The sequence below is a fragment of the Anopheles moucheti genome, chromosome 2, assembly GCF_943734755.1.
Source record: "Anopheles moucheti chromosome 2, idAnoMoucSN_F20_07, whole genome shotgun sequence".
Classification (NCBI taxonomy): domain Eukaryota; kingdom Metazoa; phylum Arthropoda; class Insecta; order Diptera; family Culicidae; genus Anopheles; species Anopheles moucheti.
Genome location: NC_069140.1, coordinates 78,431,842 through 78,449,246, shown reverse-complemented (window position 1 = coordinate 78,449,246; position 17,405 = coordinate 78,431,842). Strand labels below are relative to the sequence as shown.

The 17,405-nt window shown below is 40.7% G+C and overlaps 2 protein-coding genes across 3 annotated transcripts in view; one reads left to right on the top strand and one right to left on the bottom strand.

The window, feature by feature from the left end:
- Positions 1 to 1,970: 1,970 nt before the first annotated feature.
- Positions 1,971 to 4,879, top strand: LOC128298344 (parkin coregulated gene protein homolog). Its single transcript, XM_053034094.1, has 4 exons — positions 1,971 to 2,145; positions 2,325 to 2,606; positions 2,731 to 2,880; positions 4,719 to 4,879. The coding sequence occupies exons 1-4, from the start codon at positions 1,971 to 1,973 to the stop codon at positions 4,877 to 4,879; spliced, it is 768 nt and encodes a 255-aa protein (XP_052890054.1).
- A 2,338-nt stretch (positions 4,880 to 7,217) lies between these two features.
- The window catches only part of LOC128308652 (cytochrome b5 reductase 4), a 54,620-nt gene continuing 44,432 nt past the window's right edge, over positions 7,218 to 17,405 (bottom strand). For both annotated transcript variants that reach the window (XM_053045513.1, XM_053045512.1), the window contains 3 exons: positions 15,172 to 16,261; positions 13,934 to 14,023; positions 7,218 to 8,501 (listed from right to left, as the gene is read on the bottom strand). In XM_053045513.1, coding sequence (XP_052901473.1) covers positions 8,243 to 8,501; positions 13,934 to 14,023; positions 15,172 to 16,261 — 1,439 coding nt within the window. In that variant the 3' untranslated portion in view covers positions 7,218 to 8,242. The remainder of the gene's footprint in view (positions 8,502 to 13,933; positions 14,024 to 15,171; positions 16,262 to 17,405) is intronic.

Genomic DNA, 17,405 nt, shown 5'->3' with positions numbered 1-17,405 from the left:
TTTCAGTCTAACAACGATGCAAATGTTACCGAGATTACAACAATGTAGTTTGAACAGTATTCTGCACGGGGATATGATGAAGTGTTTGGACAGTTTGAGATGGGTGGACATAAGCTGAACCTACAATCCAGATTCGAATAAGTAATAATCAAGAAAGACAGAAATGGTATTCCAAGAACCATGAGGTATGAAATATCAAACGGAAAAGAGAGTTCTAATGATTGTAATATGATTTTATTCATATTCCATGACAATGCTAGCTATTTCGTAGTACACTGACAGATTGTGTCGGATAGAACATCATTACCGGCTTGCAAACTTGCAGAAATTATGATAATCATAATACTAAACACAATACTGTTTCGAAACACGTAGGCTGTACATTTTCACGGTTCAATCGGTGAGAGAAAACAATACCACACCACGAGTATCGCAATGCCAATAGCTGGCGAATATTGCGGAAGTGAAAACAAGCATGGTTTCTATTCTAGCATCTAACGGTAGGATCATTTACGAACAGATGAAAAAATCCCGTTCAAGAAATAGAATACATGAATGGGTTGAAGTAAAAGGGCATATAAGGGTTCACGGGGCGGCCAGATGGTGTATTGGTAGCGCAGTCGGTCTGTACGAGACAGTACCACGGAAAAATTTCATTTGGACCATCAAACCTCCGTACGCAGCACTGGCTATCCTACGGGTAAATAAAGTAAAAAAAATAGAAATGGTAGGCTTAAACATCCTAAAGATGTCGTGCCGATAACGAAGAAGGAGTTTGAATACACTGCATACTTGCCGTGTAGCCGTGTAACCGGGCCGATATAGCTAATCCAATGGAAACAAATGTTTTATATAACCAAGGATATATAAAATCCAAGGATATTTTCGATCAAATTAGTACCTTTTTAATTAGATTTTATGCTATAAATTAACTCTGCTTCTAAATTTCCAAAAATCGCACAATCGGCACAAATTGTTTGGGGCCCCCAACACGGCGAGGCCCTAGGCGACCGCCTACTCCGCCTACCGTTTGATCCGCCGCTGCTCCTTTTTAAGATAACTATTAGCGTATAATGTATCATGGGTAGGTCTTTTTAAATATATAATTTATGTTTCCTGTGAGTTGTATGTTGAAAAGACATTGTAGTTTTTTTTTTGCTAATTTAAGCTCTTTTTTGTGTTATGAAAACTGGTCTTTAAAAACCTTTTTTTCAATTTCCTTTACCTGGTACCCGGTTAAATGGCACCCACTGAGCGATCGGCTGTCCACAGTGATAACATTAATAACTTATAAGTAGCTTGTATTAAACGCTCTGTTTAAATCATCGACCATCAGGGTTAATTGAAGGTGAGTAGTTGTATGCAACACCACTGCCATGCAACTGTTGGGCGCAAGTCGGCCTCACAAAATCCCGACAGGCTCAACTCGGCAGTACGAAAAAAAAAAAACTCCAAACCACCACCGATACGCGTTCGTGCACCCATTTAGCCGTTACCATGGCGATGGATGGTTGAAAAGCAAACCAAAACGAAATATTTTCACACACCACCCGAGTAAGCGGGGTGTAAAAGTATGCACCAGCGCAAAGCGGTGTGTTTGTTTGTTATCATCGTTCTTCTATCTGCCGTTTGTGAAACCGTGTGGACGTGTGGCCAAAGGTGCGGGTTCCGGCCCACCAGGACTGTCCCGTAGCATTAAGTACCGTGCGAACAGTGTAACTGCAACTGTAATTGAAGGCCACTGGAGCACTGTTTTTGTGGTGCAAAACGTAACGAAATTCGTGTTCATTTTTGAAGACAAGAAGGCCCTTTAGTCAACGGCCATTCACTAGCAGAACCAGTGCTCACGGGGTGGTGGGGGAAGCACGCGCGCGTTTGTGTATTTGTGTTTGTTTGCGTGTGTCCTTGCCGTGCTTTAAATATATATTCTGCCGAAAAGACTAATCCGAAAAACCCGAAAATCCGCGACGATGGCTAAATCTGCATCCTTCCTGTTCGAGGTCCGGCCACGTTCGGCCATGGTCAAAGCGAAACCCGTTCGCAGTGTAAAAAGTGCTTCCGCTGCGATGCGACCCGTACCAGCATTTTCGATCGAATCGCTCCAGAAGAACACCTTCGTAATGGGGCCACCGAAGGCGCAGAAACGTACGATTTTCTTTTTTTTGTTTTGAGGTGGTGGTCTCGCTCTCTCTCACACACATATTCATGCTCTAGAATTTCTGTTCCTTTTTTGTTAATTGTTTGGGTGTTTCTTTGTATTACTTCTGTTTATTAATTATTTCTTTCTTTTTCATGTAAATCATCACACGCACATACGCACACAGAGCGATACATGATACAACCGAAGGCGACCTCCTTCCGGATGTACTACGAACGGGGTGATCTGCCAATCAAGATGGAGTATCTGACCGGTGGCGATAAGATTGCCTGGACGGTCGACATCGATAAGCTCGATTACGGGCTGTATCTGCCGCTGTTCTTTGACGGGCTGTCGGAAACACGCCACCCATACAAAACGTACGCCCGGCAGGGCGTCCAGGACCTGTTGGCACACGGTGGCGACAAGATCTATCCCGTCATTCCGCAGCTAATTATTCCGATTAAGAGTAAGTGTTGGGTTTTGGCCTTCTGGGCGGAGTGTAGACGCTGCTTTTAATTGCTTTCAATTTCCCATTTCCACGCTTTATTTTCAAACTGTTCTTCCAACCGACCATCCCTGCACGCGCACAGATGCGCTCAACACACGCAACGTGGAAGTAATGTGCGTTACGTTGAAAATAATTCAGCAGCTCGTAATGTCGTCGGATCTGATCGGGCCAGCCCTTGTGCCGTTCTATCGCCAGCTGCTGCCCATGTTTAATGCGTACAAGGTGAAAAACAGTAAGTATTATAGCGAACAGAAGGCACGCCAGATAGGATAGGAATCTTCGCAACCAAGGTTGGAGTTTTTTTTCTCCCCAAGTTCAGAAGGTCCTAAACGCGAAGCATCGAGCTGTTATCGAGTTAATTTATCGGCAACTAATTCATATTGATGTGACATTAATGGATTTTCAGCGTGCCAGAGACAATGGGGTTTGTTGTTTTGCTCAAAAAAAGTCATTTTGATTATCATTGATTGTGACACGTGGGAGAGTTTCGTTCTTCGTTCGTGTTCCGGTAACATTCGTCCTTATCGGGTTCGTTCACTTCGGTGACCGTATTTTTGTGCCTTTTTTTAGGGATCATTAATTTCCCTAATGCACTCTTGTTTTTTACTCGTGAATTGCTGTCCATCTCGAATGTAATTGGGCGGAAAATGAACAATTTGTCTGTATTTTGGAGCAAATTATATGAGGTTATTTTTTTATTAGTATTCTTTTTATTAATTTTATACTTTAAGATGTTATCTTTAATAGGAAAGTTTAATTATTGCGATATAATTTCATAAAATTGCAACAATTATTAATAATAATAATAATAACAATAATAATAATCATAATTCCTTCCCGAATGGAGACGCCTAGTACTTTGCAAAACAAACGACTGACGTTTAATTTTGCGACTGCAACTGATATCGATCGGGTTCTATTTATAAGCTAAGAATAGAATTGCAGCTTTTAAATTGCACTGAAGACACGAGAAGGCTTTAAATAAAATATGTGATTCTTCGCATTTAACGCTCACCACGTGCTAAAGACGTGGAAAATGAGGGGTACCACTACTCTCCGACAGATGGCGCAAGTGGATGAAGTCGTATTAAAAATATTCTATATTATTTGCTATTTTCGTTTCAAACTCCCCTGTTGAATGTTGTCACGTTGTATTAACGGAATTGTAATATGAATTCGTTTCAAAATATTGTACTTAAAATCATACAAATACAACAAATATTACACAACATGTGTGTTCGGTGTGTTCTAGCGTTGGGTTAATCTGATTTGGATTCACGAATGTGAATGAAACTAAATATTTATTTCAAAGCTTCATAAACCCCTCAAGATCCATGTATCTACTAAGCTTTCCTTTGCCACTATCAATCGACATTATTGAACCAATCGTCCGGACGCAGGACTGATTATCCGGGTAGCGGTGAATAAAGTCATCGAAAGCCAGAAATAACAGGCCTCTTTAGGTTGTTGTGTCTATAAATAATAATAATAATAAGAAGACGAAAAAGTAGTAGAAGTAGAAGAAGAAAAAGAAGAAGAAGAAAAGGAAGAAGAAAAGGAAGAAGAAGATGGTATTTGTATTCTATTCTATACACTAAAATATGTTGAAAAGAAGATATTAGTTAATAATTTAGTGTTGAATTAACTCTGGGCTTGTTTTTCTTTCTTTATCGATTGTTCCACTAATATGACAGTGTTTGATATTGAAACACATTTAAATAAAAATTTCCTATTTTTCGACAGGGATTATTAACGCAATGGGTTCATAGCAATAGAAATCGGTCAAACGAATTTACAAAAACATAGATTAATAGTCCGGTGCGTTAAAAATTAAATCGTCATTTATAATTAATTGATAACAAAGCAAACATGATAAAGCCATAATTATCAAATTTATCAGTTTTGTTTCTATTTTCCATTGCACGAAATTCAATTCCCTCCCTCCCCGCCACATTTAAACGGCACAATACCTTTCCGCGTAAAGCGGTAATTTCTGTGAAACTCATTACCTATTGATGTATACCACTTTGTATCATTAATTCTATCATTCTTGCGTGCCCATTAAAACAGTCAACTCGGGCGATGCCATCGATTACGGCCAGAAGAACAACATGAACGTGGGCGACCTAATTGACGAGACGCTGCAGGTGCTGGAGCGGCACGGTGGCGAGGACGCTTTCATCAACATTAAGTACATGGTACCGACGTACGAGTCATGCTATCTAAATTAAACCACCGGCAGTCGGCAGTCGGTCGGGAGTGACCGCGTACAGTTTGGATGGGGGGAAGGAGGATGGATCGATTCCCGGACGTGTAGAGGAGCCGAAGTGGGTAAGATGAATGTTTGAATGGATGTGGCTCGTTCTCTTTTTTTTGCCTTTTACCTTTCACTAATGATACTACAGCTGTAGCTTGACTTAATGACTCGATTCGATATTTGCAGGACATTCCGATGGACACGGATCGGGCGTGAGTCGTTTGTCAAGTGTCAAAGCATTTACGCGCTTTTCGATACGGGACGTATGTAGGACGGGAGAGGAGGAAGTAACACACACACGCGCATACACACACGTACACACAGACGCATACACGAGTCGCAGCATATTGTGCCAAAATTAGAGTAATGAAAATATCGATTCCCCCCCGATTGGTAGTAACATCATGCGTACGCACACGCCTGCCGCACATTCCGCACGTACCGGAGGAGGAATCAGCAGTAGATTAGGTGCAATACTGGATCGTTATAGATAGGACGATTCGTTTTTAGAAGGTAGGTTCTACTAGGTAAATGAAATTGGTGTGTTTTTTAGGTTAGAATAAGCGGAAACATGAGGACAGTTTTTTTTGTTAGATTCTCACGAACTTTATAGTAGTGTATCGTTAGTAATACCAGTAAGGCAGCATAAAAGTGTAAGCCGCACACGTACGTCAGTAAGTCATCCCGTTTGTAGACCAATTGCCTTTGGAGCTCGTGGAAAAGATTGTCAGAAAAGTAATGTTACCCGATTCTTTTATCCTTTGATAAAAAAACTAAGATACCCTTTACTGCATTACGTGTCCCATTTACAAAGTCAAATAGAAAAAAGGATAATACAAACACAATCTCTAATCAATCCTTTTCATTAGTTTAGTCGTGTGGTTGTTTTTTACCACTCTTTTCATCAAGATGGAATTATTGTTGCAAGCTTCCCGTACAGATGCCATCTTTTACAAACTGTGGAAAACAGTTTTTTGGGTTAAAATGTAGCCTTACAGATGTTAAGAATGTTCTTTAGTTGATGTATTTTGTTACGGTCTTTATATGTTGCATTAAAACCAGAAAGCATTACAAAAGCTCTGTAGGGTTGACAAAAAAAAAGGAGTTCAGTTGTCTAGAACTTCTCAATTTCAGTAATTTTTCACAAAAAAAATGTTCGGACAGGGTGATTCTTTTATTAGTTCTGTAACAAGGATCACTGTTTTTTTTTTTAATTCGGTAATCGCTAGCCCAAAATCCCAATAACAAATACCTGGCTGGATATTCGTGGCCAGAATTGAACAATACCAGCAAAGCTTACCGAGTTAGACGAGCGATCAGTAACCCTTGAATGATAGATTCTGGCCAAGGTAAATGTCAGATCGTAAGCAAACGGTGTTCATACATCTGGCCGTTATTCTGTATAAGAAAAATGTTTAAACTATTATCAAACTGCATTCGTAATTCTGGCCATGTAAAGGGTTTTGCGGAGCGAATCATGTTTTCTGGTAGTTATTCGCATGGAACATGGTTTAAAGTAGGATGAGGTCCTCATATCGTTCACATTTAAAGGATTGCCACCTTGAGGTATATCGACTCTATTAATATACATCTCGAGGAGATTGATATGGGGATGCTCTTTCGGGGTGTTGTGTGATTGGATAGGATTCGGTTTCATCCACACCTGTAGATATTCATTTTCGGATGTCAGAAGGTAACCGCTGGATCAGAAGTATCCCTGGCACATCGATTTTGATGAGCATAATGTATCGTTGAAAACCGCTTTAGTTTACGTCCAGTTATGTAACAGAAACTTAGAAAAACCTGTATGATGAATGGACCTATAGATCAATTACTGAAAAATATCCAGTCTTAGTTAGATCTTTGGTGCTAAGCGATTCCCTACGCAGTTTTCCACTTGTTTTCCACTGCATGGGTTGACCTTTCTAACGGTTACCTAACTACAATAGCCAATATTTTTTAAACGGTAAAAGTCAAACCATATAATTTAAAAGATTGTCAATAAATTGGCTACATATACGTAAACTTGTCATAAATGGGATATAATGAAGAGTTCTAAGGTGTATTCTTTAGTAAAAAACAACTAAAGTGGGTTTCTGAAATTTAAACAAAAAACACATTCACATTTATTTCAGTAATAACATTTTCTGACAACCTGCCCCAGCTGAAGAATAAGGAAAGGAGAAATGTAGAAACAGAGCGCAATTTCTTTCCTCTTTTCGGTTCACTTAATTGGAAAGCAATAAAGAATGGAAAGGAAAACCAAAACACACCCAGATTAAGTTGTTTTGAAAATAGACATCTCGGTTCGGTTTATATTTCGCTTTGCTATATTACTATACACTTATTCATTTCACGTGTTTTTTTGCACCCGCTTCCCTCCCCATTTATTCCTACCCTTCTCTCACCCCACCCCAATAAGATGGTGTGTAAGGAAGGGATATAAAAAGCCCCTTGCTACATTTTCTTTTCCGTAACATTCGTATTAATTTGTTTTACTACTATTACTTTCCACAACGTCGCACTTACGGATAACAATCAGTACCTTTTTTTTGTTTGCTGTGTGTGTGGGGGTTTAATACAAAAAAAACAAGGCCTTAAGTACGTAATCAACAATTTTAAAAAATGCATCTAAAGAAGTTTCTGTTTCCGTTTTGGGGATTACAATAAGAAAACCCATCCTGTACCGCGTTGTGCATATGTTGAACCTGTTCGGAGAGACGCTCTGTTTGTCTGTGGGGTCGGTTCCCACGTTTTTTTTTGTTTAAAAAAGGACTTCATTTCTCAATGTTACAAAGTAAAACTGTTTTCCCTGTCATCTGACTCTTACGCACGCTAATTATCTGCTCCCAGCGCATGGGGATTATTATGACACAACTCTACACCTGATGAATTGTTGTTTGTTGCGAACGGTGCCTGGTGCTTGTTTTGTTTGTTTGTTTTGTTTGTTTGCTGACAGAAAATAGTAGTAACACTGCTAACGCGTGCGTGAAATTGTGCCCTTCTGTATTTCTGCTTTCACTAAGCGCTGCTCTACGTGCTGGTTTGTTGGTGCATGAAGCGTCTCATTTTCTACACATTTTGCGGTGCGCTAAATACAAACTATCGGTGCGCACTGAAACTCTCTCGGTCGGTCTATCGGGTTTGCTTGCTATGCAATGCAATTTCGGAATTGTTTTGTTTCGTGTCATATCAGCCAATCAGTGTACACGATGCACGCCGCCCCGTATTGTTATGTGGTAATGGTTCTATCACAATGTCGCCGTACATACGCCGCGGGAATGGGTCGTTCTCGGGTAGGGCGGGGTTGATTTCTCGCTTCTCATCTGCCTTACTACTAACCCTGAAAACAGTGCAGATGCTTCGGATTATCGTCACCCAGCTGTTGGAAGTACTGCTGGCACAGCTCGTTGAACGGCTTCGGTCCGCACAGGCAGCGGTAGGTGGCGTACAGAGGTGAATCCTTCGTCGTCAGCTGCCGTATGATGTCCGGCGTCACGCGACCATGGACGAAGGTCGAACGATTTTCGTCACTCGTCGTGGTACCATCCCTGTCCGGAAGTTCCACCTCCGATAAGTAATGCCTCAGGGTGAATCTGAATGGAAAAGGAGCGAAGAAGAAAAAACGGAAGAAAGAGTGAAAAGTCAGAATTCGATTTATTATATTGTGTCAGTGCCGATCAAGGCACAGAGTGAGGAAGGTTGAGGGAAAAAAACGGTTCAAGCGGTTAGGCTTTTTCCGCAAATTTCTATCTCCGGTACTGAAAGCACTTTAGTATTTCAATAACCATTCCCACGCACTGTGAAATAATTTCTTTGCTTCAAGTGTTATACAAATCATCAATCTATTACTTCCAAGCTTCTGTTCCAAGCCATTCAAAATGGTCCAACGTTTCTGGATGTCCAACATTGCAGCCGCAAATGAATTTGAATGCAAATTTCTTCTGCTTAAAGTAAGGAAATTATACGACAGTGATCCTCGTCATTTTTCCTAGGCGTTCCCCAAGACTGACACTAAAGCACTGACATTGAAGAAGCGGCAGTAGATGATATGTTAATTTAATTTCTGGCTCCCAACTTAAAATAGAAACTTCTCCCAACCGGGATTTCTCCCTTGCATCCTGGATGGTCACTGTTCGCTGCTCAATTCGATATGCGCACATCCGGACCGGAACCTCGAGATGGTGGTGGTGGCTGAACCGTACCACCCGCTTGGTGGAACGAAACCGAAGCAACTAAGTACGCTCAAGTTAGATTAAACGTATTTTCTTCAAGCATTGCGATTGCCGGACGAACATGGGAAGGATAGAGCGTCGTGTTCTGGAATGGAACGTTACTTCTTTCCTGTGTGGACAACTTTTACCGTCGTTTACGATCGATGCCTCACAGGTAGAAGGTTTTTCATACAATAGATTTTATTTTCTACATTCTGCAGACACTCTCTCTGTCTGTGCATCATGCAGCCCTTGTGCTGCAAGTGATTCAGCAACACTCATCATCAGGTACTGTATGCTGGAGTAGACGGTTTAGTTTCACAAACAACAATTTCCCAGTTCCCATCAAGCAAGAACTAATTAATGCTAGCCATCAGCTGCTAGGTGATTCGGCGAGTTTTTCAGGGAAATATTTTTGGTGGTTGTTTTTGGCGTGAAATCTTCCTAGTTCAGTGGTTCTGAGTTGCGTTTCATTATAAGTACAGTGGAAGTAAAATTAAATTGCTCTAAAGATTGAAAAAGCTTCTCATGTTCAATGGCCGTCATGCCTTCATGTCATGTGCAGGGCCCACCCTACAGTTGGGTCAGAAAAAATAAACCTGTACAGTGCCTTCAGTTATTTCAAGTGAACGAACGTACTTCGTGCGTCAAATTCTGTTCCTGCAGTTCCCGAAAAGTCCCCTCGTTGAACTATCTATCAGGACAGATAGGGTGAATTATGCTTTGAATGTAAAAGTAATTAAACAAGTTATGAAACAGGAAGAAATATGCACTTCGAACGCCTTGTTGAACGAGGTTGAACGGAATATAACGTAAGTGGAGCGACCTGTCCGCAAGTATAAACCGACGAGGCGAGTGCATTAGCTCTTTATACGTGAATCAGAACGGAATTGTCCAAGCTCTCTAAGTTACAACTTCTGAAACAAGGATTTGACATCGTATAAGACCCCCAAATGACAGTATGGGCAGTATGGGAAGCAAGGAAAGAATGGTGAGAGGATGGGTTTAAGTCACGAAGATATCCAGAAAGACCTACTGGAGCTCTGATTGATTGTTCATATCATTAAGAAGAACAACACAAAATATAAATCAATTCTCGGATCGCATGGACAAAGGAGCCATTGCAGGTTTAAAACTCTGGATTTGGGAGTCCATGGAGTATTCAAGGGGGTCAGAGACTCAACGGTTTATTACAGCAGGACTGAGCAGCAACAACAAGTGGAATTTATACAAGGAATGGCTATATGAGCTATATGATTCTTACTAGAGATGTGTACGCTGAGTAAGAGTGAGTGAGTGATTTGAAACCTTCGAGGGAGTAAAAGAGTATAAATCAGCACGAAGAGTTTTTATGACTCCTTTAACCACTCTTTTGTGCCTATACTCACTCTCACTCTCTGTGCCGACTAGAAACTCACACAGGAGTGAGTATAACTGTTTTATCACTCTTTGGATTATAATCACTCTGCAAGAGTGAGTAAAAGAATATTATCACTCTTTTGAGACTGTAAACGCTGATGATGAGTGAGCAAACGTGTTTTGTCACTCTCTTTGAATTTTAATGCTCGCCAGGAGATTTCGGGTTAGTAAGAGAGAGTAAAATGTGTTGTTTCTCTTGTTGGATTGTAAACATTGAGTAAAATAGGAAGAGTGTAAAATAGAGTGACAGTGTTTTATTATTCGTTTTGGAATGAAATCGATGAATAGGAGTAAGTAAAAGTGTTTTATCACTCCTTTTGGATTCAAATAATTCTGTAGGTGTGATTAATATTAAAAAGTTATAATGAATAATTAATTGATGGATGTTATATACGAATTATTTTCCATGAATAAATGATGTTGTTATAAAAAAATATGATTATTAACATCTTTTTATTTAAAATGGTTTATTATAAAGAAAGTAAAATGTCACTCACAATAAAACACTGTCACTCTCTTTTACACTCTTCCTATTTTACTCAATGTTTACAATCCAACAAGAGAAACAACACATTTTACTCTCTCTTACTAACCCGAAATCTCCTGGCGAGCATTAAAATTCAAAGAGAGTGACAAAACACGTTTGCTCACTCATCATCAGCGTTTACAATCTCAAAAGAGTGATAATATTCTTTTACTCACTCTTGCAGAGTGATTATAATCCAAAGAGTGATAAAACAGTTATACTCACTCCTGTGTGAGTTTCTAGTCGGCACAGAGAGTGAGAATGAGTATAGGCACAAAAGAGTGGTAAAAACATTAATGCAGTGTAATACTTTTAATGAATCTCAAAAGAGTGAGTAAAGGTTTCAAATCTTTAAACCCACTCTTTGACTCTGTTTCAAATCTTTGAAAAGAGTGATTATTCTCATCTCTAATTCTTACCGGGTTTACGAACTCTGAAAATGCTCTCTAGAAGGATTTATTCAATAGGTTTGTCTGGTGTCTCTCACGTGACGTGATCATCCCACCAAAGAATGGCGTATATTTTGCGCCTTCTGATAAGGGAGATGATTGATATGCATTCTTCAACCACATATTAAAATAATAAACTTATAAATAATATCCTCGTTAAATCAGTTAGAAGTGGTTGATTAGTTGTAAATACGTTCAAGGATTTTAGTTAAAGCACTTGAAGGGGTTTAGGCCATCCAAAGCAAGCCAGATGCTTTGACATTATTTATCCGTAACGTTCCGTAGATATGCTTTTATTTTGGTGTTCGCCACGTTGTTCCAGTGGTTTTAGAACCTCTGATCGCGAAGATACATAGCGAGATCTTGATCTTCAAATTACGCTTGCAAAAGAAATCGATGATCTCTCACTATTCTGCACAGAGAAGACTAAAACTTGGATGATTGCTCTCAATTTCCAGTGGCTAAAGAACGGAACTATATTAAACTACTGCTGACAAATTCATCACTTTCCTGAAGTTACTTATGAGCTCTATATAATTCTTCAACCAGAAAATAACCTTTCTTCGATATGCAACATAAATCCCACGACGCTTCACATTAGTGCAAGTTTCTGTACGGGATTTAGTGAGTAAGTAAGCGTGTATTCCCTCAACTGCCAACAACCGTATTGCTAGCAAACAGAAGGGAAAAAGATTATCCAAGTTGAAGATACGCCACATACGCAACAGCTTCTCATTCGTTCACCAGTTGTGAGCGATGCTTTCGACAAGTTTGGTAATAGCATTACAGGAAATTCGGACCGTTCGTACACTAACGGCACCGGATGCTCCGCAGGGAATTGAAAAGTTCGACTGAAATCGACTGTCATAACACGATCAGTTCAATACTGTGGAGAGCAATTTTGAGCTTTCATCTCAACGGGGGAAATTCTGTCGATAGTTGGTCGATTTTATTGCGTGCGTGTATAATACGGTTCTCGCTATATGCCAAGGGGAGTTTACCGCGAGTTTCACGGAGTGGATTAGGTTTTGAAAGGGGATTGCTTCATAGAAAAATTTTATAGCTGCAATTTTTAGCCGTAATTCCTCTTGATCGATATACTGGAGACAAATAGAAAATGGATTTACGGTATCCACCCAAGACTTTTCTAATACAGATTGACATTATTAAATTAAAAAGACCAAGAAGGTCTTTAAATATTTAATACTTCATGACAGTTTTGGCTTCAACATAAGAAAACTAAAGCATGAAAAGAGCTTTAGGGGCTTCATTTTTTTCAATTTCGGATTTCAAAATTGTTAAAGTTCCTTCCGAACATACACTCAAGATGTCCCTCCACTTTTCCTCACCAGTATTAATATTGTCCTCTTGCACAAGCTGGTTGTTTGTTTAGAACCGTAGCACTGTAATGACATTTTCCGTCAAGTTAATTTCACTACGCATGTAAAAAACTCTCAACAGTACTTCAAAGCTTTCAACGTTCAAGATTTGTGATAGATTGTCGTCCGATAAATCTTTCCTTTCCCGAGCATCAAAGCAAGCTTGTGTTTGCTGTCAAACAACATGCTCTTTCCGAACTTCAAACATTTTTTTTTTTCAAAAATTCCTCAACGATAAACGACGACGATGATTGGGATATGACAAAGCGCTGACTCTGCACCAAGTATTTGAAGTAGCGCCTATGGTATTTGTATATGAAGCTAAATTAATTTTCATACAAAAAAGTAAAACATATTCTTAAAATTGTTTCTTACAATCATATCCGTGCGCATCGAAAAGTTCTCACGCCCCCCCGGAACATTGCATCCGTTTGCACGGTTAGTCCAAAATGTTCTCCATATTTACACACTGCATCATTGAGTGTTTCCCTTCGTTATCATTCAGTTAGCATGATTGGAATAGGACCGTTTTGGAGCGCGTAACGCGTCATCGGTACGGTGTTAGTCCAATTGGAAGGAGCTTAGATCATGAATAATTCAGTATAAACTGTTCAGCCGGAAGCAAACGATGGTGTAGCTGTGGGGGGGGGGGGGGGGGGGGGGGTAGGCGCACAATTGCCTCCACATTGTACGCCAACCACGAGTACGCACGGTACAGTGCGATGATAGGAGAAACACAGCTAGACAGCAGCAGCTCGGGGGCTAGTTGCCCTTGTGTCAATGATTTTGGAACGATTTCAATTCGTCGCAGAGGCAAAAACCGATCGTGTCCCTCCAGCGTGCGTTGCGTATTCCTCCTTCCGAATCGGTGCGTTTTGCGTTATGCAAGCGGGAACAGTGACCATAGTTTCGATTCCATCTCAACCACAACAAAAAGAATCCAAAGGACCCGTGTGTACTTCTCGCACAGGTGGATGATGGCACAGCGCACACCAGACGCACGTAACAAAGCAGAGCATCAGATTCAAGATAATAAATTACCTTTTGTCCTTTTTGCATAAATTTTCCAGCATCTCTCGGCACCAGATATCCGCCTCGGTTTTGTTGAAGTACAGCAGACAGATGTGTTCTCTGTGTGTGTGTGGGGAGAAAATAAGAGTGGATAAATGTGGAGGGAAAACAGTACAACAGTGCAACAAAAATTGAGTTACGTCAATGCTAAGGTAGGAACTACATATTGAGTTTACAAGTAAGTTTCGAGCGGTTTTCGGGAGTACGTAACGGAGACAGGAATTTAAGAGTTCAGGTGTCTTATTCTCAGGATATTTATTAGTCATTAGGCAACCAAATTATACACTGCGCGTGGTGGGATCGCAAGGAGATCATGTATTGTGAGCCAATCACTAGTGATCCAACAATCATTGGACAACGATATGGAACTCAGCTCATTGGAAAAAAACGGCCTTAATGATAGTGAATCTATAGAAGGATATTATATAATACGAACTTGCTTCCGAGTGGTCCGTGTGTGAGTGCTCATTGGTTTGGAAAACGGAATTGGTTTGAATGTCGAAAAATGCTCAAAATATACTTGTGCACCCAATACATTCCATGGTTCCAGGTGGATGTTTGCGCTTTGTTTTGTATTTATTTGTACTCTACATGTGCTGTATGGATAAAAATGCAACCATTTATCGTTGCTGTCGGTTCCAGCTGCTCCAGGGCAGGCACATATTTTTGTTTCGAGTGGAAAATGTTATTACATAATTGAATTAAAGTTGCCTTTAGGATTTTTTGAGGGAAATATTGCTCAAAAAGCTTTATAGCGTAACGTTAAAAAAAATTACATCAAATAAGCTGAAAATCACATTACAATCAAATCAAACCAAATAAGGTAAATAAGTTAGCCGGCACAAAAGCGCAAAAATCCATCCAGTGGCTGTATGTGGTTTGAATTGCGTTCCCGCACAGTCGACACTCACCGTCATTTTAATGACGCGTGAGTTACAACAACCACCGACCGCATCGCAGAGCGAAGCATTTACTCAACCGAGCTTATTTTCCAATTAGTTTGCAACCGAGCGAAGCGGGTTTAACCATGGGAAAACCGCCAAAAACAACCGCACCAGAAAAGGTTTCGGCTGGTGGCAATGGTGTGTGTGTTGGGAGAAATAAATTGATCAATATAAATCTCTCCCTTAAGCAACAGAACCACCAGCAGATATTAATCACCGGAAATTAACTTTTTTTTTGTTTTGGGGTACAATTCCTTCACTTACATCCGATTGCTGTTCCGTTCGAGCAGATAGTGCAGTAAGGCGAGCATTGGAGTCAGTCCACTGCCGGCAGCCAGCAGCGCAAATCGATTGTGATGTCGCAGTTTGCTTAGCAGGAAGTTGCCACTCGGCTGGGACACCTGCAGCGATGTACCGAGCGGTACCGGCCGCGTAAGATGCTTGGATAAACACCCGTCCGGGTAGGATTTCACCAGCAGCGGTACGAACGTTTCCGGACAGTCCGTACCCACGCAGCTGGCCGGCACGGGTGTGTAACTGCGCGATACGTACTCGCCCTCGATGGAGGCGGACACGGACACGTGATAGCCGACCGGTGTAACCTGCAGCAGGCTGTTGTTCTTCGGCCGCAACAGCAACGCGCACGAATCGTGCGTTATTTCAATTCGCGTTGCCACATCGTACTCGTGCAGCTGCAGCTCACAGTTTTCCCGCCGCTCGTACGTCATCTGGCCGTAGCTGGTCCATAGTGCCGGGCACAGCTTGTGGAACATCAGCTCTATTTTGCCCGACTCGAGCGATGTGCGGGCGGTGCATGGCCACCGTACGTTGTTGGCCAGATGGAACCGGTACCGGTGCTGGACGCTTGACTCGACCAGAATGTTAACTGTCACCTCGAGATGGTCCACATACTCGACCATCACGCCCGGATTGGCCAGCGAACGGGTGTAGAAGATGAGCGTCAGTTCGGACGTTTTCTGTATCCAGTCGAATCGGGGCACGATCGGTACGGACAGCTTAAGCGAATCGTCACTGGCCGAGCTGACGATCGAGAGGGGTGGCGGTGATATCGGGGCAGCATCGAGGGTATCCTTGACCGACGGTGTGGGGGAGGAATTTGTGGCTGTCACGTTCGTGGATGGGTCTGATTTGGAAGCCTTTGCGGTCCACGACGGTGGTGGCGGTGGGAGCTTGCTGTTGGGATTACCGCTGTCGGCAAGATTGATGGTAACTGTATTACGGAGCGGACCGATGTAGCACTTCGCCAGCAGGGATTCGTAGTTCACCCAAGCGTGCACCTCCTCGAACAGTCTCGTCGCATCCTTGCCGGCACCTCGCATCAGCTCATCGGAACCTTTAAAAAGGAAGCAAAACGAACCAATTAGAAACTGTGGTGAAGACGGGATAGTGCAAAAGGATTTAAGGCAGAGAAAAATGTCCGTCAAATGTGTAGCTATGATTTTTTGTTCCAATTTTAAGTTTAAACATTAACACTACAATGACCTTCCAGTCATCTTGAATCGGCATTTTAAAATTGAAGTAACTGTGCGGTATAAAATAATTTCAACAATATTCAGATATGTTTGGGTTCAAGATGGGTTCCCCCTATTTTTCCTCCAATAATTCACAATGATTGCAATATAAAACAGTACTGCTTGTGCTTTATTACAGATTTTGAGAAGAGTTGTCCATACTCAATTGGACTTCTACAAAGAAGAGATAAGTCGATAACCTCGAAATTCAAAATCCTTCAACGACTCAAGAATTTTCAATGTAACAGGAATATCGGAATATTCATAAATAATTCAAGATCTCTCTTATCCTTCTGCATTAGTAATTTGTATAGATATCGAGTATTTAATTCTGAGATCTAAAGAATATCTAGAGATTCGTGAATTTTCGAAAATCTCGTAATATTCGTGAGCTTCTTAAGATTCATTATTTCCTAAGATTTATAAATATCTGAAGACTACTTTTTTGGAGTACTGATAGCATTGTTCGGTTATTCAATTTTAAGTTTATTGTCCGGGATTCTTATTAATGAAAGAATCCAGGAGGTTTATTAGTCTGCATTAGATTCGTCCAATATTGGGGCAGATCATACCATAAGTTAGAAAGCTTAAGCTTTCAGCCTGAATCTGCCAAATAATCCAGGTATCGGGCTGTATCATTCTTAATAGATTCGTAACGACATAAAGGATCATTCTCGCGGAACCACAATAAGAGAAAAATTGATTAAATTTTAGAAAGTCAATTTTTATTTCAACTCATTTAAAACAAATTAAAAGTCTGATTATTCGACCGAGTGCACCCGGGATAGGGCGACCTTCTACTGTTTAGAGAAGGAAATGTCTTCACACAAATGTGAATTGTACACTAGATTAAGTTACGTTTAGTCCTAAGTAATACGGCCCGGCCGTTTTTGAAGAAATAATAAAAAATTATAAGTCTGATTATTAAAAATATTAAAAAATCAGTTCAACAATCCTTTTTTTGGT